Source organism: Chionomys nivalis, chromosome 18, assembly GCF_950005125.1.
Source record: "Chionomys nivalis chromosome 18, mChiNiv1.1, whole genome shotgun sequence".
NCBI lineage: Eukaryota > Metazoa > Chordata > Mammalia > Rodentia > Cricetidae > Chionomys > Chionomys nivalis.
Window position 1 is genome coordinate 4,291,981 of NC_080103.1, and position 22,111 is coordinate 4,314,091.

Here is a 22,111-nt window from a genome sequence, read left to right on the forward strand (position 1 = left end):
CTCAGAGAAGGCACGCAGGCAAACTCCCGGTCTCTGAAATTGTCCTTAAGGGCTATTTCTGCAGAGGTGTTAACATCCAGATCCAGGCTCGAGCCCAGGCCAGGCAGAGATTCCGCCTCCCAAGAACACCAAGTTACTCCAGGGAACGGAGACGAGGCGGCGGCGGGAGGGAGCGGCGGGCGAAGACTGGCGGGACCCGGCGCCGCGCCGCTCGGCCCGGGGCCGCCGCAGCTGCAGTGCCCCCCCAGGCCGCCCGGGGCGCTGTGGCTGCGGCTGTCCGGAGGGGGCGGCGGAGCCTCGAGGAGGGCGGGAGGGGGAGTCGGAGGCGCCGGAGCCGAGCCGGGCCGGGCGGGCCGGGAGGAGGAGCCGGGCGGGCTGGCGGGCGGCCGGGCGGCGGCATGGCGGAGCCGAGCGGGGCCGAGACGAGGCCCCAGATTCGGGTCACCGTCAAGACCCCCAAGGACAAGGAGGAGATCGTGATCTGCGATCGAGCCTCGGTCAAGGAGGTAGGACGGCTGGCGCTGGAGGGAGGAGAGCGGGAGCAGTGCGCGGAGGGGTCAGCGCTGAGATGGAGACCTCGGGGCCGGCCTGGCTACGGTACGGGCCCCTGACCGGGGCGGAGCCCACGGGGATCCCGGCAGCGCGAGGGCAGACGAGGCGGGTAGGGGGCGCCCTGCCTGGGCTATTCCAGCCAGCGTGGAGCGGCTTGGGACCGGTTTTGGCCGCGCTCCCAGGGCTGGGGGCGTGGTGGGTGAGTGTGGGGAAGGGACACCTTGCAGGCGGGCACCCGAAAAGGTCTGGGCTTGAGGGGAGAGTGCGCCATGGTTACTGGTGGAGGTTCCAGGAGCTGAGGCACAGTGCGGCTCGAGAGAGTTTGCGGCTAAGCTTCCCCGGGAGAGTCGCGTGGCGGGGGTGCTCTCTCCGCACAGATCCTTCCTGCTTGCAAATCGAAACGGTTGTGTTGTTCGTTCAGTTTTCTGCTGTATAGGATCTATTGAGCGCAGTAGAGGATCAACAAAATGATGCTGAATGAGTGAGGGACTGTTTGCTTGTGTTTCCCCACTGCTTGAAGCTGCTCCAGAATTGCACATTGGGCGGGGCTTAGGATAGGCCATCTGGTTGGAAGAGAGGAATCTTTTGCTTAGCAAGTGCACTGTTTATAATTAGAGTACATGTTGTGTTGTGATTTGGAGGAGCTGGTAGACTCTAGAGAGTCTAACTCACCCAGAGTAGCCTTTGGTATCACTACTGCTCTCCCATGCAAGAATTTACAGTAAGCTAGGCGGTGGCAGCACACGCCTTTAATCCAAGCACGCGGGAGGCAGAGACAGGCGGATCTCTGTGAGTTCGAGGCCAGCTTGGTCTACAAGAGCTAATTCCAGGACAGGCTACAAAGTTTCAGAAAAAAAAAAAAATACAGTTCTCCTGGAAAGGCTGAATTGGAACACAACTCTTATTGAGAGTATGGAGTATTGAGAGATGGAGACATTGATGTACAGACCTGAGTTCCTAAGCCCTCTCTGATCTTAATCTTAAAAAGTCCCAGCAGAGGGGATCTCTGTGAGTTCGAGGTCAACCTGGTCTATAGAGAGAGTTCCAGGATAGTAAGGGTTACATAGAGAGACCCTACCTCTAAATGAACAAGTGATATGGAGATAGTAACACACTGACTTACTCAACATCCATATCTATTATAGTTCTGAGGAAGCTGGGGCTAAAGTGCCGAGAGAAACTGCAAGTCGAGGGAAAGCTGGAGAGACAGCCCGAGCCCAAGGCAAGCTGAAGGAGTTAGGGTTGGGAAGGCTGCCCAGGAAGTAAGCCTCTCAGAACTGGGTGGCGGGCCAGAAGCTGTCGTGGTAGATAGCAGCAGGGACTTGCCAGAGTTGGGAGACTGTCGTGGAACTAATCGAAAAACAGATCTGCCAGGCAGTGGTGGCGCACACCTTTAATCCCAACACTCGGGAGGCAGAAGCAGGTGGATCTCTGTGAGTTCAAGTCCAGCCTGGTTTACAGAGGGAGTTCCAGGACAGGCTCCAAAGCTACAGAGAAACCTTATCTCGAAAATCAAAAAAAATTGTTGCTTATTGCAGCTAGAGGGGCAGAGTTGAGAGTAGAGTCCTGGCCGTGGAGTACAGGCAGCCTCCTAGTGACCTCTGCCTCTTGACCCCAGTTCAAGGAGGAAATCTCCCGGAGGTTTAAGGCTCAGCAGGATCAGCTGGTCCTGATCTTCGCAGGCAAGATCCTCAAGGATGGAGACACACTGAACCAGCATGGGATCAAGGATGGGCTCACGGTCCATTTAGTCATCAAGACCCCTCAGAAGTAAGTTCAGTAAGGGAACTGACCTTGCTCCTAAACTGGGACTTCTCTTCTGATCCTTCTTACCTGTTCAGCTGTGCAGACAGCTGTTGGCCAGGCCTAGCCTGGTGCAGGTGGAAAAGGTCTTTCCTCTAGGGGAGCCTGACTGAACACTCCCAGCTTGCCTTACTGACACCATTCCTCTCTACTGATTGTCCCCCTGCATCTTACCAGCCTGGGGTAAGGGTAGGGTAGGGCTGCTCAGGTGTGGCTTGAACTGGCAGCAGCTACACAGCCAGCTTCCCACTGTTCGCTCTCCGACCGTGGTTTTCTGTTGTTTGTCCTCAGGGCTCAAGATCCAGTGGCCACTCCTGCTTCTCCCCCATCCACTCCTGACTCTGCCTCTGCACCCTCCACCACACCAGCCTCCCCTGCTGCCCCCGCCCAGCCCTGCGGCTCTGGCAACACCACTTCAGATTCTGGCAATGGAGGAGGACCCTCTCCAGTGGCTGCAGAGGGGCCCCCAAGTGCCACTGCATCGATTCTCTGTAAGCCTTTAGGGAGGAGAGCACAGCTTGTATTTATTGGAGAGGGGAGTGAGTGGGAGTGCACAACGGTCCCTGCTCCTACTCCCACGGGGGTGCTTACGCCAAGCCTGGGGGTGGGGGACCAGTTTACGATGGTTTCCAGGATTTTAGCAGCAAAAGGAGAGATGGGGTGAGAGTCCTGGTGAAGAGCGGAGAAGAGAACGGCAGGTGGCTGCTACATTTCTACCTGTGGATTGTGATGCTCGGCTTGACCTCTGCCTTTAGAGAGGTTTCTTTGCTGGAGCTGTGGGTGTGGCTGCAAGAGGGACCTGTGAGAAGCAATGAGGGCCTATCCTGGATTCCCAGGCTCTGCTAGATCTGAGAAGGGCCTGAGAAGTGGACACTGACCCTACTCCTTCCCACAGCTGGCTTTGGGGGCATCCTTGGCCTAGGCAGTCTGGGCCTGGGTTCTGCCAACTTCATGGAGCTACAGCAGCAGATGCAGAGACAGCTCATGTCCAATCCTGAGATGCTGACACAGATCATGGAGAACCCCTTGGTCCAGGATATGATGTCAAACCCTGACCTGATGCGCCACATGATCATGGCTAACCCCCAGATGCAACAGCTGATGGAGAGGAACCCTGAGATCAGCCACATGCTCAACAACCCTGAGCTCATGAGACAGGTGGGTGTGACAAGGCCGGAGGGAGGAATCTGGGGTCCTCTGTTCTGGGTCCCTGTTTCTTCATTCAGCTCATTTTATATTTTTGAATACTTGACACAGCGATGAACAGATACAGGCCAGGAACTCCTTGTCTCTAAATGAAGTGGGACAGATATGCAGGTAGCACCATATTAATAGGTTTCTCCGCCAATGCAATAAACCAGATCAAGCCAAATTGAAAAAGTAAAAGAACAGGTATATTGGAGCAAAGCAGCCAGGTGAGCCTTTCAGCTCCAGAGAAGAGCCGGAGAAATCACACAGCTGAACTACAGCAGGGAGCTTATATACCCTGTAGGCAAAGGGTGCTGCTGTGTCCTCCACAAGCGGGGTGTATGCCCAGTACGGTCAAAAGCTGTCCATACTTTAGGCAGGGTCTCGGGCTCCTGGCGACTTCAGGGGAGGAGCTGCTACAGCCGCCAAAAATGCAGAACTGCTTTTTGGTGCCTTTTCTTTGTTGAAGATTCTCTGAGTGGTGGGGTTTGGAGAGAGAAGAGAGGCTTTCTGGATCAAGCAAGAGTGAGCCAGAGGTTCCAGCCGAACATCTCGACGTCTTTGGGTATATGGGCACCAGTTCTGTCTGCCTGTTTCCTGTTAATATGGGACAGTGTGGGGGGCAGAGTCAGTGGGCTTGTGTTCAGTGGGAGTTACGGGTGAAGACGCATTGGTTAACCACCACTCTGGACACCCGAGGAAGCAGAGAAGGCGAGTTGCTAGGAGAAAAGAAATGACAGATTATTCCCACCAGCCCTCTGAATGGGGCTAGCCATGGGAAGATGGAGATGAAAGAGCAGAATAGAGATGTGCCCTGGTTGTGTTGGTGGAGTGACTCAATACCAGTTTCCGCCAGGCCAGATTTGTGGATACAGTAGCAGCACTCTTTCCCCAGGAAAATGCAGGTGTCTGCATAGCAAAGGCTATAACTTTGGGTTAAAAGGCATGGACATTTTGAGGGAAAAAATATAACCCAGAGATAAAGATGAATGAGCAAGACACAAGAGCAGGTAGGGTGACCATCATGGCCCCTCCCTGGGACATTCTGGAAAACGGAGGGTGTAGGGTCCCAGTTCCTGGACAGACTGTTGATCCTGGGTAGGTGCTTGCTGCACCCTGGAGAGGTGGCACCAGCATTGATGTCCCAGGAGGTTGGCTGTTGTAATATGGAGCGGCGGGGCTGCGTCCCCAGCACCCGGCCGCCCGCATGGCTTTACCCGAAATAACAACACACAAATTGTATTCTTTTGAACACTGCCTGGCCCATTAGTTCCATCCTCTTATTGGCTAGCTCTTACATATTGATCTAACCCATTTCTAATATTCTGTGTAGCACCACGAGCTGGCTTACCAGGAAAGATCTTAACCTGAGTTTGTCTGGAGTATGAGAATCATGGCAACTGCCTGACTCGGCTTCTTTCTCCCAGAATTCTGTTCTGTTTACTCCACCCACCTAAGGGTTGGCCTATCAAATGGGCCTAGGCAGTTTCTTTATTAATTAACCAATGAAAGCAACAGATTAGAAAGAAATCACTCCCACATCATTTCCCCTTTTTCTGTTTAAACAAAAAAGAAAGGCTTTAACTTTAACATAGTAAGATTACATATAACAAAACAGTTATTAAGCAAGAATTAAAGTTATAATATTTATATCTATTTTATCCTTTATCATAACTAAGGAAAACTATAACTAACCATTCTTCAACTCCATCAAAGACTCCAGAAGGATATAATATTTCCTAAACAAACAAGAAATAAGAAAACTCTAGAAATGACAGAGACATTTCGCTGCCTGGACAGTCACCCAAAGTTCCTCTGTATCGTTGGGGCATCCATCTTCGGCCTCCAGTCCCATAGTGTTCAGCAGACATTTCCATGAAGCAGGAAATTTCAAAGGCAGTTCAGTCACTATCTGCTGTGTCCTGCAGAATGTCTCGCAGACTCTTTCATGAGTCAGGAACCCTGAAAGATCATTTCACCTTTAGGCAAGTTCAGCAGTCCTCTCTGCGGGTTCTTTGTGTCCAGTTTATACATCAGTCCAGGCAAGAGCAGTTTCTTGCCCAAATGGCTATCAAACTCCATAAGGAGCCTCTTCGATGCCCATCTCCCTCTTGAAGTGTATTGGTGCTGCCAGTTGCAGACGTGTCTCATTGTCATGAAAAGCCCTAAGTTATTAAAATATTTTAAATGCCATATTCTGCAGTCTTTGAAAGATATGAAGAATGCCTATCTAAAATATATCTATGTACATCTTGAAAATCTAACTAACATGACTACAAGCTTGACTATTATTGATGATTAACAACCTATATACGTTACATTTTTAAATGAACTACACAATCACAATACCTTAATCAATATCAGAAATACATATACATATAACAAAATTGACCTTAAAATCCATACTAATGCAAATTATTCATATCTATATCACTTGGCAGCTGAAGGAGGTGAGGATAATGGTTAGGGTCCCACCTACCGGGGGCTCTAGAGAATTAGGGGGTAACTGCTTGAGCAGTACCAGGTTCCAGGGAGAGTGGCACGGGCAGGCTCAGGGCAGTTGGCTCCGTTGGCGTGGGGGCAGGGAGATAGCTGACAGCACGTGAGCTGAGGAGGGACCTTAGAAGGGAGAGGTAGGCTGGTTGAGGAGGAAACGGCCTTCAATAAAGGAGCTCAAAATGGCCTAGGCCTGTAAGAGAGCATGGGATGACCCGGGGGTGGGTCAAGACAACCGGAGTTCAACAGAGACTTTGGTGAGTTGTTCCATGAGTCCCTTGGCCCTCTCAGCCTTTCCTGAGGATTGTGGGTGGTGGGGGATGTGGAGTTTCCAGGAGATGCTTAGAGTTTCAGGTACTAGCTTGATGGCTGACCCTGGAAGTGAAAGCTGAGCTGTTGTCTGTTTGGATGGTCTGTGGCACACCCAACTGAGGGATGATGTGTTTGTGGAGAACCTGAGCCACCAAATTTGCTGTTTCCCTGGAGGTGGGGAACGCTTCTATCCATCCTGTAAAAGTATCAACAAGAATTAGGGGATAGTGGGGCTTTTTATGAGTGACCATGTGGATGAAGTCAATCCTTGTCTGGTTGGTATCCTTGGAGCTGGTGCAAGGGCTGGTGTGTCTGGAGGGAGGGGCCCCTGTGGGTTGGCCTCAGCACACTTTGTAAGAGGAGTGGACCTGTAAAATATGAGCTCAAAAATGGGTGGGGTCAAAGAGGGGCTCTAAGAAGAGGAAAAAAGCCTTGGGTCCTGTATGTAAGGTTTGCTGAAGGTCTGAGATGGAGAGCACCTGGTCCTGGGGAAGGATGAGACAGCTATTTAAGTAGAACCGTCCGTCCTCTGTCTGCGTGGCCCCTTTATTCAGGAGTTGTCTGTCTCTGGCTGGTAGCAGGGCTGATAGGAAGGTGTCAAAACAAAATGTGTCCTGTGGATCTGGTCTCCAGGCCACTAAGTCAGCCTGGTATTGCCTAAGGCCACTGGGTCCTTGGAGGATTGGTGTCCTCAAGCAGTAGATTATGGCTACCTTTGCAGGGAGCCAGAGGGTTCAAGAGCTTGGCTATAGGGGGGTCAGTTGACAATGGGAGTGCCCTTGGTAGCGAGGAAGCCCCTTCCCTTCCAAAGTATAGAATGGGCATGGTCTATTAAAAAACATATTTAGATAGTTCCAGGACAGGCTCCAAAACCACAGAGAAACCCTGTCCCGAAAAAACAAAAAAAAAAAAAAAAAAAACATATTTAGAGTCGGTGTTGATGTAAGCCCATTGACCCTTACCTATTTGGAGTGTTCTCATCAAGGCAGTTAATTTGGACTCTTGGGAAGAGGTCCCCACTGGCAGGTGCATTGCTTCAACTGTTTTAGTAGAAGTGACCACCACATAAGCCGCCTGGCAGTTTTCTGATCTGTCTATAAGAGAACTTCCGTTGGGGCTGGAGAGATGGCTCAGAAGTTAAGAGCACTGGCTGCTCTTCCAGAGGTCCTGAGTTCAATTCCCAGCAACCACAGTAGAAAGAACACTGTGTACATAATAAATAAATGTATAAATGAATTAATAAATGAGAACTTCTATCAACAAAGAGGGTGAGTTGGAAGTCTGTGAGGGGTTGGTTTAGGAGACCAGGCATAAGGCCTTCACAGCCTCTGGGCAGGAGTGGGAGGGGCTATCAGGAGGAAAGGAACAGGGAACCCGTGAGGCAGTTAAGGGAAGAAGAAGCTGGGAGTCAGAAAAGAGTTTGGGACCAAGGAGAGGTTGGCCCCAAAGCTGTGGATAGCACCAGGCACACGAGTGTGACTGGAAAAGCGTGTGAGAACCCTGCAAGAATGCAGGGAAGTGACGAGGTCTCAGGCAGAAAGGAGGAGTCCCTTCCACTCCCACCCCGCGACAGGGACTTGAGTGAGATGTCAATAAAGAAAAGGTTGCCCCATTTTTAACAGGAATGCGATAGACTTCCCGCTACCCAGAGCATTACTCTGGGCTCGGCCAAGGTGATGGGAGTCTCTGAGTCTGGGTGCTGCCAGTCCTCTGCCAGGCTGAGGAGCTCAAAGGCTGGAAGGGTCTCAGGTGCCTGTGCTGGTGGGGCTAGGCCTCCGTGGAGGACAAGTGCATTCTGACTTCTAGTGGCTGGGCTGCCAGCAGACAGGGCCATTGGCCGAGGGTTGGGGCAGCAATGGGACCAGTGCCCTTCCTGACCGCATTTGAAGCAGGCCACTGGAGGAGTTGACTGGCTGGTCCCCAGTGGCAGAGCCTTGTGGACTTTCCCTGTTATCTTTGTGGGAATGCCGATGGCCTCAGGGCAGTTTCCTAGGCTTGAGCTTGGCACACAGCCTTCTGTTGCAGCCAAGCTGCCCAGAAAGACTCAGCTGCTTCCTCTCGGGTGTTAAAAACCCTAAATGCCACAGGGAGGTGGTGGTGCACACCTTTAATCCCAGCAGTTGGGAAGCAGAGGCAGGCAGATCTCTGTGAGTTTTGTGGCCTACAGAGAGAGTTCCAGGACAGGTTCCAAAACTACAGAGAAACCCTGTCTTAAAACAAGACAAAACAAAAACAAAACAAACAAACAAAAAAATCCTTAAAAGCCATTTTCACCAGTTCCTGTATGAAAGTTTAAGGAAGATTTTCAGCCTCTTTTGGTTTTTGTTTGTTTGTTTGTTTGTTTGTTTTTTCTAGTACCTATTCATCACAGTGAACCGGGACTGTGGCTCCCACTGTGGAGGCTGGATCAAGGCTGGTAGAGCAAACTTTTATGATCTCAGCACGGTAGGGTGGAAGAGCAGACAGGGAAGACAATCAGGGAGAAAGGATCTGTTGCAGGTGGAGTGGGCATGTAGGATCCTATCATGGCTGGACTAAACACTAGGAGAGCCTAGTTAGTAAAAGAGGCAAAACGGGTACCTTTTGGGGGGCCCTGCCAAGGTGTGCCTGAGAGAACACACCAGGAACAACAGAGTTAGTGTGAGAGGTTTACTGGGGAGGGGGAGCGGAGACGTGAGAGAGGCAATGGTTGGACAAACAGGGAGAAGAGAGGTGGGGAATTCCAGTGTCTCAGGCAGCCCAGCTGGGGTGTGAGGCTCAGGATTAGTCCCTGGGTGAAAAGGCCCCTAGAGCTGCCACAACCCCAACCAACAAAACCTGGGCCACTGAGCACTGGCTATGAAGGGAGGGGTGGGAGTGCAGAGCTCAGAACCCTGGATAAGGGAGCTCAAACCATTTGTCATTTAGTGTGAGATAGCCCCAATTTGGATAAATTTTGCAGCAGACACCCCAGGGGTCAGGTTTCCAAGCCTGTGGCGAGGCATTCCCCCACAATAGCCTGGGATGCAGTGGTGGGGGTAGGGGGTCTTTGGGAAGGACATCTCCTTAATACAAAGAGTGCCCTTGCTCCAGAAACAAATTGGGATTGCCCTGGCGAAGTCACGGCTTGACCTGGGAAAGGTACCCGGTATCTCTTTTAGACGGTGGCTGGGAAATGGGTGACCCCAAGTTGAAAGTCAATCAGGTCTAGTGGAGAGGAAGATATAGGGAGAGGAGTGCCCCCCATGGCTGTAGGACCCAGTCTTCCTGTCAGGAAGGCTCAACTCCAGGGTTTTAGCTCCAAGATAAATAGGTTTCTCTACCAACACACACTAAACCAGATCAAGCCAAATTGAAAAAGCAAAAGAACAGGTATATTGGAGTAAAGCAGCTTCCGGGTGAGCTTCAGCTCCAGAGAAGAGCCGGAGAAGTCACACAGGTTCCAGCCGACACATATGACTAGTGATCCCAAAGGATAATCCCAGAATTGCCAGGAACATAATAAGAAAGGGCTTCTGGCCCTACTCAGGGGTGTATTGAAGGTCTTCTAGAAATGTCACCAGGCTGGGCAGTGCTGGTGCACTCCAGAGACAGAGATCTCGTGAGTTCAAGGCCAGCCTGGTCTACAAGAGCTAGTTCCAAGACAGCTAGGGATGTTACACAGAGAAACCCTGTCTCGAAAAACCAAACAAGAAAAAAAAGTTTCACCGAGTTGGGACCCAAAGAAGACAGTGGATGACCAAGGAGAGAAAAATAATGTTCAAGGCCCAAGGAGCCCAAAGGAAGGGCCAAGACAAGGAATCCCAAAGAAAGGGCCAAGACAAGGCCTGGAAACAGTGGCTGGACTGTCCAGCAGGGAAGGACACCTAGTGGAGGTCGACAAGGTTTCTTCATGTAGTCCTGGCTGTCCAGAAACTCACTCCGTAACTAGGCTGGCCTTGACAGAGATCCACCTGCCTCTACCTCCTGAGTACGGGAATTAAAGGCGTGAGCCAATATTCCAGTTGAAGACTATTTACCAGAAGACAAGAGAGATAGCTCAGAGGTTAAGAGCACTGGAAGCTCTTTCAGAGGGCCTGAGTTCAATTCCCAGCAACCACATGGTGGCTCACAACCATCTGTAATGAGATCTGGTGCCCTCTTCTGGCCTGCAGGCATACATGGAGGCAGAATGTTGTATACATAATTTTTAAAAAAAAAAAAAAAAAAAAAAGACAGGGTAGGTGTTCTTACCATCAGGGGTGTGGAGACCAGAGTCTGATTCACTGGCAGGTAACTCCCCTGAAGATAAAGGCTTTTAAATTGTTTTTCAATTAGCTGATTATTTTGAGACAGACTCTTACTATATAGACCAGGCTGGCCTCAAACTCACAAGAAATCTGCCTACCTCTGCCTCCCAAGTGCTAGGATCAATGGTGTGCACCACCACATGGCCATGTCTTTTTTTTTTTTTTTTTTTATGGTGTAAGGACTTTTTGATCATTTGGTATTTTTTTCCTGCCTAGGACCGTACCTGTTCCACAACAGATTCTTATGGGATGATAAATTATAGGACGAGATCAGAGTCCTGTGAGGCTAGGTTTATTGGCCTAGAAAGGTGTCTTAGAGGACAGGAACAGGTTTGGGGAGAAGATGGCAGTCCACAGTACAGGAATAAGGAGCTTGCTGGCTTCACCATGACAGCCCTGAGGCTGAAGTGCCCCTGCCAGCCACTGCAGAGAGCCCTCACCCTCAGTGTTGCAGAGGGGTCAGTTTGGCTGATGAGTGAGAGGTAGGGTTAAGGGTATTCGGCCTGAATCCTTTCCCTACCCAGTTTGATTTACCAATCTCATAGTGTGGTTTGGGTGAGACCTGGCCTAGAAACCTGTGTGTGGTTAGCTTCTGTGTTAGGAGACAGCAGGTCTGTGATCCTCTCTGACGCCGTTGTCAGCTCCCTCGCCTGGGATGGTCATTGTGAGGATGATGTGACTTCGGTTCTAGCTTAGTTAGTCGCTGTCAGTGTCAAGCCTGGTGATGTCATGATGAAGCCGGCAAGCTACTTCTTATTCCTGTTCCTTGGACTGCTATCTTCTCCCCAGATCCACTCCAATCTCTGCAGTACCTTCCTGGACTGATGGAGCTAGCCTCATGGACCGAATCCCTTACCCTAGAATCTCTCGTCAAATAAGCGGTTTTGAGTCACCACAATGGAATAGGTCCAGTTAGGCAGGGAAAAAAAACCTGGGCTTCTTCACATCCTCATTTTCTTACACTCTCTGGCAACTCTGTGGACCCTCTGAGCCTGAGAGAAGGAAAATGCCGCCTAACCGTGTCTAGGAACATCATCCCTCAATTTGAAAAAGCGCAGGTGGAGTCCAGATTACAGGAAGGAGGGGATCTGGTTTGCTGTACTCCCTGCCGCTGTTGGGTGGTTCCCGCATCCCTCATGTAGACCTGCTCCTCAGGTCCCTTTTCCTAGCTTGGTGTTCCTCTGGTTCCAGGGTCCATCTCATATTTTTCCCTTCACCAGACTATGGAGCTTGCTCGGAACCCAGCCATGATGCAAGAAATGATGCGGAACCAGGACCGGGCCCTCAGCAACTTGGAAAGCGTTCCTGGAGGATATAATGCCCTCCGCCGCATGTACACAGACATCCAGGAGCCCATGCTCACAGCTGCTCGGGAACAGGTGGGGCCAGGAGGCAAGCAACAGGAGGGCTGGCTGGGATCGGGATTCCCTACTCCCAGGCTAAGCAGGCCCCAGTGCTTTCTGAGGTTACTTGCCCAGTCTCCTGCGGGCTTGAAGGCATTTCAAGTGCAGATCCAGTGACGGCCAACTCGTTGAGGGCAGAATGAATAGAGGTCCCTAGGAGAGTAGGTAAGGTGGTGTCGAAGGGACATGACATTGTTCTGATGAATTCTTATGCCAGAGGCTCAAAGGTTGGGGGGCTGACCTGGGCTCAGGAGTTAACCAACCCAAGTACAGTGTATCTCAGCTATTACCATGTTTCGTCCATCGGGATCACTTGGGGAAATTTGTTAATAACAAGGTTCCAGAGCCTACTTAGGACTGCTCATCGGGTCAGTCTCTACAGGCTTCTGTCTTGTTTTGGAGACAGATCTCCTTATGTAGCCCTGGCTGTCCTGGAACTCTGTAAAACAGCTTGGCCTCTGATTCATAGAAATCCACCTGCCTCTGCTGCAATTAACTGCTCACTAAAACCTTGTTTTTGTTTTTGTATTTTTTTTTAAGATTTATTTATTTATTTATTTATTATGTATACAGTGTTCTGCCTGTGTGCATACCTGCACCCCAGAAGAGGGCACCAGATCTCATTACAGATGGTTGTAAGCCACCATGTGGTTGCTGGGAATTGAACTCAGGACCTCCGGAAGAACAGTCTATGTTCTTAGCCGCTGAGCCATCTCTCCAGCCCCCTTGTTTTTGTATTTTCAAGACAAGTTTTCACTATAGAGCTCAGGGTGTCCTAGAACTTGAAATCCTCCCAAGTCAGTGTTCCAAGTGTTGGATGTGTCATCATGGTCAGTGGGGTTATATACTTTAAAAAATGTATTTATTGTATATGTTTGGTGTTTTACCTACATGTATATTTGTGCCCTACTTGCGTGCAGTGCCTGTGGAGGCTGGAAGACAGGGTCAGATACTCTGAAACTAGAGTGAACCACCATGTCGGTGCTAAGAGACACACTCAGATCCTCTGAAAGAGCAGCCATTGCTCTTAACTGTCTGAGCCATCTCTCCAGCTCCACACATCTCTAGGATTGGACACTTTTAAAAATGCTTTAGGGCTGGGTGATGGTAGCGCACGCCTTTAATCCCAGCACTTGGGAGACAGAGGCAGGTGGATCTCTGTGAATTCGAGGCCAGCTTGGTCTATTGAGCAAGTTCCAGGACAGCTAAGGCTATACTGAGAAACCCTGTCTTGAAAAACAAAATACAAAACAAACAAACAAAAATTCTGTGTGGAGAATATTGCTCACTGGTAGAGCACTTGCCTAGAGTGTGTGAGGCCCAGGGTCAGTTCCTAGCACCACCAAAAGGGGAAAAAACCAACTCTATGAATATGCGGTGTGGTGTCCCATATCTATAGTCCGGTATTTAGGGAGATCAGGAGTTCAAAGCCAGCCTAACTACATGTAATTCTGTCTCAAATCAATGAATAAAGTAGCTCAGTTGGTAGATTGCCTGGCTAACATGCACAAGGCCCCTGAGTTTGAGCCTCAGCAACACAAATCCTAGGCATAGTAGTAATGTCTCTGTAATCCAGCACTCAGGAGGACCCAGAGGCCATGGCCTCCTCAGCCTCTGTAATCCCAGCACTCAGGAGGACCCAGAGGCCATGGCCTCCTCAGCCTCTGTAATCCCAGCACTTAGGAGGACCCAGAGGCCATGGCCTCCTCAGCCTCTGTAATCCCAGCACTTAGGAGGACCCAGAGGCCATGGCATCCTCAACTACAGACCAGGTTCAAGACACTTGAGAAACATGATATTCTGTCTCCAAAACAAAACTAAACCGAATAGTCGAGAAAGGCAACAGTCCAGCTAATTCTGAGCGCACACAGTGACGCAGGAAAAACACTGGTTCTGCTAAGAGAACAAAGCATTTGGCATCCACAGACCTGGCTTCACACACCTCTTTCCACTTTCTAGCAGTGTGACTTTCTGTGCTCTCCCCGAGTCTCCCTCCCTCCCTCTCACAGCAGTAGTGCTCACACGCTGGTCTAGACGATAAGGTGAGCGTGGATCTTCTGAGGAGAGAAATCACTGCCTGTAACCCCGGCTTCCAAAAGGCAGAAGGAGGAAACCACTAGCTCTGAGGCCAGCTAGGCCTACTGGTGGCACACTCCCCCCCCACCCCAGAAAAAGATGCATTTATACCTGTAATCCCTTTACTCTAGAGATAGAGGCAGGAGGATCAAAAGTTCAAGGCTAGCCTGAGCTACAAAGGACTATAAAAAACGAGCATACGAAAGTTACAGAGGGCCCTGAAGAACTTTGTTTTTGTGAGTTGGACCCTATCAGTATTCACTGCCAGAAACTAAAACCAAAGTCTGGGCGAGGCGAGAGAGTGAGAACAAACTCAGAAGAGAGTGTGGCCTTACCCCAGATATCTTTAATGTCTGATCCTGTAGGACAGTTGCCTTGCTAGGTCTGTATTCATTCCATTGAACATCCCCTACTATACAGCTTTCATAAGAGTAAGGAAAAAGAGCAAATTAACACTTTGTAGAGTTAATGAAAACTTCCTAACCTTACAAGGGTCATAGGGCCACATTTTTGAGAGCTGGCGTATAGAGGGATATTATATAGAATAAATTGCCCAGGCATATAGTAGGTGCTCAATAAATAGTGGGTAGTTGCTCTGGTGGTTCAGGGCAAGAGATTTAGTCTATAGGTGTGCTAGGAAGCACAGAACAAGTTAAGGAGTACAAGTTGTGGAGACACGCCTATTGCAGCAGTGGAAATCTGAAATGGCAGTAGCCTGGTTTGTGAGGCCAGTTAACTAGTCTGTGGAAGCCAGCAGCGTCTGTCCTCAGCTCAGCAGCGTGACTCACTCTGAATGACAGGACGGGTGGGAGGGGCTAAGCCGCTCAGCTGGCGCCCTGGCTTCAAGGTCTTAAGTGAGCCTCTGTGAATCAGAGCAAGTGAAGGAGGGTCCAGAACCACTTGGCACATGTGACCCTCTGGGCATACAGGTCCCTAGAGAGACCTCTCTGTTCTGGTTGCTGGAGGGATCCATCTGATGAAGTACATCCCGAGTAGTCTTTGCCAGCGTGGGAGACAGACTGGGGACTCACCCAAGGGATAGAGGAAGAAGAAAACCTCAAGGGAATCCTTAGCCAGAGCTCCACTTCCCTAGGGTTCCGTCATGACTTAATTAGATAGCTCAAATGCCTCTCGGGGACTGAAAAGTGAGGAAGAGAGTTCTGGGGTATCTTGGGGTCACATTAGCTAGTTCTGACAGCCTGTAGCCATGAAGCTAACCATTCCTTACTGAGTTACTAGTGTCAAAGCTGAGGGTGAGAAGGTGAATCTGACATTACCTCAGCCCCTTAACTACTCCAAAGCAAAAATACCTCATCAGAGCACAGGAAAGCCTTGTGTGAAGCTCTGGGTCCTAGAGGTGAAAGCAGAGGCCCACACTGAGCACATGCAAGGGAAACAACATCGTTTCCTGCGGGCGTTGGCTGCAGTCACCAGCGTCCTCCAGTTGCCCTCTGCAACTGGGATGAGAGTGGAGCTCGTCCTTCGGGACAGAGCAGAGGAGGCTGTCTGGTGTCTCTCCTTTGCCTGGGGAGGGGAGGCTGCTACGTGTGAGCAGAGAGGGAGCCTCTCCTTCGTCCCTCGTTTGTTTCAGTCCTTAACCCAAAACCTTTCCCTCCTCCCAGTTTGGCAACAATCCCTTCTCTTCCCTGGCCGGGAACTCCGACAGCACATCTTCCCAGCCTCTTCGGACTGAGAATCGAGAGCCCCTCCCTAACCCCTGGAGCCCCTCGCCCCCCACCTCCCAGGCCCCCGGGTCCGGTGGGGAGGGCACCGGAGGATCGGGGACCAGCCAGGTGCACCCGACAGTCTCGAACCCCTTTGGGATCAATGCGGCTAGCCTGGGGTCAGGTATGTCTTAGGGTGAAGGAGCTTAGTGGGGTCACACCAGGGCAGCCCCTCTGCCCCAGGACTGAATGGGGTTCACACTGCTTCAGTGTATTGAAAACAGGTGAGACTGAATTAAATCTACAGAAGGGCTGAGCAGCCTGGGGTAATGGCCCCATCCTGTGTAGGAGGAAGGTTTGTTCTGGCAATGTCCCATGTCCCTGGTAGTGACCTAAGTAACAGCTCATGAGTAAACCAAGCCAACCTCCCAGCTCCATGAATACCTCCGGTACCATCCAGTGTAAATGGGTCAGCATGGGAGATGAGAATTCAGGGAAGGGTTGCAGAGGAATCAGACCACATTCAGGGACAGGCAGATGTGATGTTAGAAGAGAAAGATACGCAGGGTTATCATGTGCACAGATACAGGACACACGCTGCTAAGCCCTAGGGAATTCTCTGCATTGGGACAGGACACGTGGCTCTGGGGAACTTTTGGTAGATTCCCTGATTTCTCTGCGTTCCTTCCCCTTAATGTGCTTCTGTTTCCTGATTTATTATCTGTGGTTTGAACGCTATTCCTAAGCGTTGAGGGATCTGGGCCATCTCCAGGAGAGGGAAGGACCAAATAGGAGCCAGCTCCACGTCTCTGTGCTGGCTTCAGTCACACCATTACTGTACCTGAGTGGGACTGGCTTGAGAAGCGGGCCTCTGCTGCTAAGGCAGGTTTAGGAGTCCTCGCCGTTCAGTTCTTTCTGGCTCTCACTGCTCTGAGCCTGAGGCAGGCACAGTCCAGAGGGACGTAACTCAGTCTTGGTTTCTAGCCAGTTAGCTAGCCCTTAGTCAAATCGGTGGGACAGGTCCAGGAGAGGCAGGAGTGCTTGGACCCGTGTCATGTGCTTGGATGCCTATTCACTGTAGCTCCTCTGTTCCTGACCACTCAGTGAAGTAAGGTAGATGAAATGAGGTATCTAGTTTCCATGTGGACCCCTTTCTTCCTGTTTTGTTTCTCCCTCTTTGTTCTAGGGGTGTTCAACAGCCCAGAAATGCAGGGACTCCTCCAGCAGGTCTCTGAAAACCCCCAGCTGATGCAGAATGTGATCTCAGCCCCTTACATGCGCAGCATGATGCAGACACTTGCCCAGAACCCTGACTTTGCTGCTCAGGTATGAGTCTGGTCAGAGGAGGTGCTACTGGGGAAGGGTTCCCTGTGACCTAACAGTTGCCACTCCGGGGCCAGGCTGCCTAGGTTCATACTCAAATTTTGCTATTTTGCAGCTCTGTAAACTAAACCAGTTAGTTACTCCACCTCCTGATCTCTGCACTGGAATGGGTGGCGTGGCTCACGGGAGGCACCATGTGCCGCCCGTTACTGCTGGGCACATGTCCGTTCCTTCTCAGCGCTCCGTATGTGCTTTTGGAGTACTTTGAGATTTCTTGAAATGCTGGTCAGATTTTTTGCAGTGGCGGGAGCACTGAGGAGGGTCTGAAGCTGTGGGGGCTTCTTAGGGAAGGATGACCCAAGCCTCCCCTACTCCCTTCCCTCTGGCAGATGATGGTGAATGTCCCGCTGTTTGCGGGGAATCCACAGCTTCAGGAGCAGCTCCGCCTGCAGCTCCCTGTGTTCCTGCAGCAGGTGAGTGAGGGTCACAGAGGGGAGACCTGGAATCAGGTGACAGGCTATGGCTGCAGCTTATTTGCTCTTCCTGCTCGTTTCCCAACAGATGCAGAACCCAGAGTCGCTCTCCATCCTCACCAATCCCCGGGCCATGCAGGCCTTGCTGCAGATCCAACAGGGCCTGCAGACCCTACAAACTGAAGCCCCTGGGCTGGTACCAAGGTAAGGAGGGTTGTGGGCATTAAGGTTCTGTCTGTCTGTCTGTCTGTCTGTCTCTCTCTCTCTCTCTTACACACATATACACACACGCGAGAGCGCGCACGCCACTGCACCACTTTTCCTTGGGCTGGGTCCACTTTCCTATTTTGTTCTGATTACTTTTCCTTCTGGATCTCATTTTTCTTTTCCTTTTTTTTTTTTTTTTTTTTTTCTTCTCCAGATTAAATGTCCCTTTTGTAGCCTCAAGCTTATGGTCCTCTTACCTCAGCCCCCTAAGTGCTAAGGTTGCAAGCATGTTTCTTCATGTTCATTTCCCATCCTGTTCCAGACTGCTGGCTCCTAACTCTTATTCTTTTCCTGCCTCCAGCCTTGGCTCCTTTGGGACATCCCGGACCCCTGTACCCCTGGCAGGCAACTCTGGGTCTGCAGCCGAGGCCCCCACGCCCTCCCCAGGCCTACCAGGCACGCCTCCTCCCACGGCAGGTTCCAGTGCCCAGCAGCAGCTCATGCAGCAGATGATCCAACTTCTGGCTGGAAGTGGAAATTCACAGGTACACAAGGCAGCCGCCTCGGGCGCCAGGGGAGCAGAGGTGGCTGTACAGGGTTTGCAGGAGGCTAGGCTTGGCTCCAGGCTCTGATCTGCCACTCAGTAGCTTTGGGCAGGTTACCATATGTCCCCAAGTTCAGTGTCTTCAGCTTTAAAATAGGGTAAGAGCAGGCATTGAACACTCAACCCATGCCTAGGAGCCAAATGCTCTGACTAGGGAGTCGTCTACACCATTTCCCGACGTGCTGGTGTTTGTACAGATGGGGAAACTGAGGGCAAAGAGATTGGCTGGCTGCTCACTTACATAGCTGGTTGATTATGAAGGTGAAGGGCAGGGTCTTAGGTAGGCACAGGCGCAGAGATGACTTGGGGGTATGACCTCTGTGACTCTACTGGAGAAACCAGTCTACAAACATTTGTGTAAACTCTGACAGGGCTGGGTCAGGTTGATCTCCAAGGTGCATCCAGTATAACTCTGTGACTGAGAAGCATCAGCATGGCACTGGGAGGGGCTCTGACGGTCGGGCTGGTTGTGTTGTCCTAGGCAAGTATCTCTAGTGGTCGGCAGTGACGCCAACCTGCTGTAGCTGGCTTTCTTGACAGACTGCCTCCCGGGCCTTCATTTGTAATTCTCTTTCCTCATGCTAAGCACCTGGCTCTGCTGAGGGTGGGGCCAGACCAGACAAGTAGACACAAGGGCACCCTTGACCATGGGGTACTAGGGACCTACTGGTGTTGTGTAAACACTCATTCAAACTGACCCTCTAGGAGACAGTGCTGCAATCCCAGCACTCGAGAGGCTGAGACAGGAGAATTGCAAGTTCTAGGCCAGCCTGGGCTACATAGCAAGACATTCTCAAAAAGAAAGGAAGGAAGAAAGGGGCTAGCCCTAGAATTGGGTCCATGCCCACTTGCCAAGGCCTGCCTTCTCCAGGTGCCGATGCCAGAAGTGAGATTTCAGCAGCAGCTGGAGCAGCTCAATTCCATGGGCTTTGTCAACCGTGAAGCTAACCTACAGGCCCTGATCGCCACAGGCGGGGACATCAATGCGGCTATTGAGAGACTCCTGGGGTCCCAGCTCTCCTGATCCCTTGGCCCGTGCCTCCTCCTTCCCCAGCTCTCAGTGCCAGCCTTTAGCTCCTCTGTCAAACCCTACCTTCTCTAGCCTTCTTTGACCTCTACAAACAACAGGGTGATTCTGGAGGCCTGGGCCCAGCCCCATAGCTCTGTTCAAGGGTTTTGATTTTGTTGCTGTCTTATGAAATCCTTCCTCCCGGGCCTCCGAGCAGAACTATTTAGTTTGCACAGTTGGGTCATTTGGCCCTACCTCCTTGCCCACAGTACTTTGGCAATGTTCAGTCTTCTCCCAGGGTCTGAGAGGAGGACCCCCTGTGGCTCCCCAGAGTCTTCCGTCGGCACCACTAGGCTTTAGCTTGCCTTACATTTGCTCTTGCTCTCCTCCTCTCCTCCCGCACCTCAGCCCAGCCAGTGTGTGGATTTTACTCTCTGGAGAGGAGCTGACGAAATGCTGTAGTTTTCTTTCTCTACCCCTCTTGCATATTCACCCAGCATTTTCTCATGGACTCCTTTGGGACTCTTAGGCAGGGAGAAAGATTCCTGTCCTCTTGCCCAAAGGGAGCCATGAGCCACCACTCTGGGCCAATAACATACAAGACCAGCAGAGGCTGATGCTGGGGAGTTCCTGGAGACAGGGACTTGGGGAGACAGCTTGAGCTGAAGGCTGGGAAGTTCAGATTGAGAGTTGGGGTCTAGAAACACCAATAGATTTCAGGTTGGAGAACCAGACCCAGGCCTGACAGGAGAGAGATGGGCTGATGAAATTTGAATTGAAGAGCTCAACAGAGCTGAGCAGTGTGGCCCACAAGGAGCCAGGTTGGTTCTATTGTCTCCGACATATGTGTTTATGCACACACACGTTTCCATGTGCCCAGGACCTACCTCCATCCTCAGGCTCCAGTACTTCTAGCCCCACTCCTAGAAGACACGGGGATTGGACCTTTCTTAGCAGTGTGAAGAATTTGTATCTGCGCATACATGTGCATTCACCCAGGTTGAGGAAAGTGTGTTCTTTGTTGGTTTCTGGTTCACAGCTTTGTCAACAGAGATGAGGGGGTAACAAGGGCCAGTCTACTGGAGAAATACAGCATTGGGAGAGCTGAGTCTCCTGGGTTCCTGGGTGTTTCTCCTAAAGACAGTGGCTCTGACTGAGACCCTTGCCACTATTACTCTTTTGCTGGAAAAAAAATAGTGAGGTTTCTCTTCCAGAGCTTGTGCTTTCCATTCCTTGCTGTTTCCCTCTAGGCCAGAAAGTTCTATCTGAGGAAGGGATGGGAATGATGATGGAACTGGGCTTAGCTCAGCTGGAGTACTGAGAAGGCTCTCAGCACGTCCTCTCTGCCTTGTGGCTTGGCTACTTGGAGGAGCTCTGGCTGAGAGGTAAAGAAGGAAAGGAATCCTGCTCCAGTTGGGGAAGGATCCCAGCAGTTCAGACATGCCTGCCCTTTGCTCTCTTACTCCCATCACCTACCCTGACCTTTGTAAATAAATGATTTTTGTTGTGAGCGTATATTGGTGTTGTTGGTGTTTGTTTTCTGAGGGAGGAATCAGGCTGAAAACAAGGTTACTGTCTTGAGTTTGGTGTTCTGAGAAGGTGCCATTGTAGCCCAAGGTGGCCTGGCCCGTGCAGCAGCCCTCTGCTTGGTGTCCAGGTGAGGGGACGGTAGGCTGAGCCACCACACTTACTTGTGTGCAGTGAAGCTGTGAGTGGAGTCTGGTGGTGTAAGAATGAACCACGCATGGGAGACTATGCTTCAGGCCAGGGCTCAGTACAAGTTCCAATGCTGGGTGAAGGGGGAAAAAAGACTTAAAGCATCCAGGAGCAGGGAGACTGGCACCTAAAGGCTGCCTTTTTTTTTTTTAACAATTGTTTTTATTTAGTGTGTGTGTGTGTGTGTGTGCACAAGTGTGCCGTAGAGCACATGGAGGTCTGAGGTCTGGGAGCTGACCCTCTCCTCTCATCGTGTGTATCCTGGACATTGCAACTTTAGTCATCAGACTTGGTGGGAAAACATCTTTACCCGCTGAGCCACCTTGCTGAGAGGCTAAGCTGTTTGCCTGCAGACTTTGGAACTGGAAGCTAAAAGGACAAAAAGTTAGCACTTAGGGAATAGGAACCTTGATACACGCAGCACTTACACTAGGTGAACTGGGAGTTCACCAGCCATGTTCTGCAACATGGTCAACCCAGGGGTCTCTGGACCCTTAGCCTAAGCTTCGATTGAGAGGTCAGATTGTTGGCATCTGCTTGGTAAAAGTAAGCAAAGGGCTATAAGAAGCCCCCTCCCTCCTAGACCTTGGAAGTGTTACCAGGCTGGCTGAGCATGGTGGTATGTGCCTGTGACCCAAGTGTTAGGGAGCTGGGACAAGGCTAGGGGTAAGGCCCTGTTTTACTCACACGCACAGACCCAGGTCAGAACTGTGAGAGTGATACTTACAGTAATAAGAGGCAGAAAAGAAAGCAAAGGGGCTGGAGAGGTGACTTGGCAGTTAAGAGCACTGGCTGTTCTTCCAGAGAATCCGGGTTTTATTTCCAGCACCCATACAGTGCCCAAAACCTTCTGTAGCTCCAGTCCCAGGGCATCTGGCTCCTGCTTATTCAGGCCTATGCAGGCAGTGATTGTGTACGTGCTACACAGACATACATGCAGGTAAAACAAACATCTTTAAATAAATAAAAGCTGGGTGGTGGTGGCGTACACCTTTAATGCCAACACTCAGAAGGCAG

General features: G+C 50.9%; 1 protein-coding gene across 2 annotated transcripts; it reads left to right on the forward strand.

Moving 5' to 3' along the window:
* Positions 1–336: 336 nt before the first annotated feature.
* Ubqln4 (ubiquilin 4) lies at positions 337–20,886 on the forward strand. 2 transcript variants are annotated; one of them, XM_057793552.1, is made up of 11 exons: positions 337–506; positions 2,171–2,322; positions 2,647–2,846; positions 3,251–3,513; positions 11,840–11,998; positions 15,721–15,946; positions 16,949–17,088; positions 17,475–17,558; positions 17,647–17,762; positions 18,127–18,310; positions 19,241–20,886. In XM_057793552.1, the coding sequence occupies exons 1-11, from the start codon at positions 399–401 to the stop codon at positions 19,391–19,393; spliced, it is 1,785 nt and encodes a 594-aa protein (XP_057649535.1). In that variant the 5' UTR covers positions 337–398; the 3' UTR covers positions 19,394–20,886. The 2 variants fall into 2 exon arrangements, with proteins under 2 accessions (XP_057649535.1, XP_057649536.1); XM_057793553.1 differs by having other exon boundaries at positions 374–506; positions 2,235–2,322.
* The last annotated feature ends 1,225 nt before the right edge of the window (positions 20,887–22,111 follow it).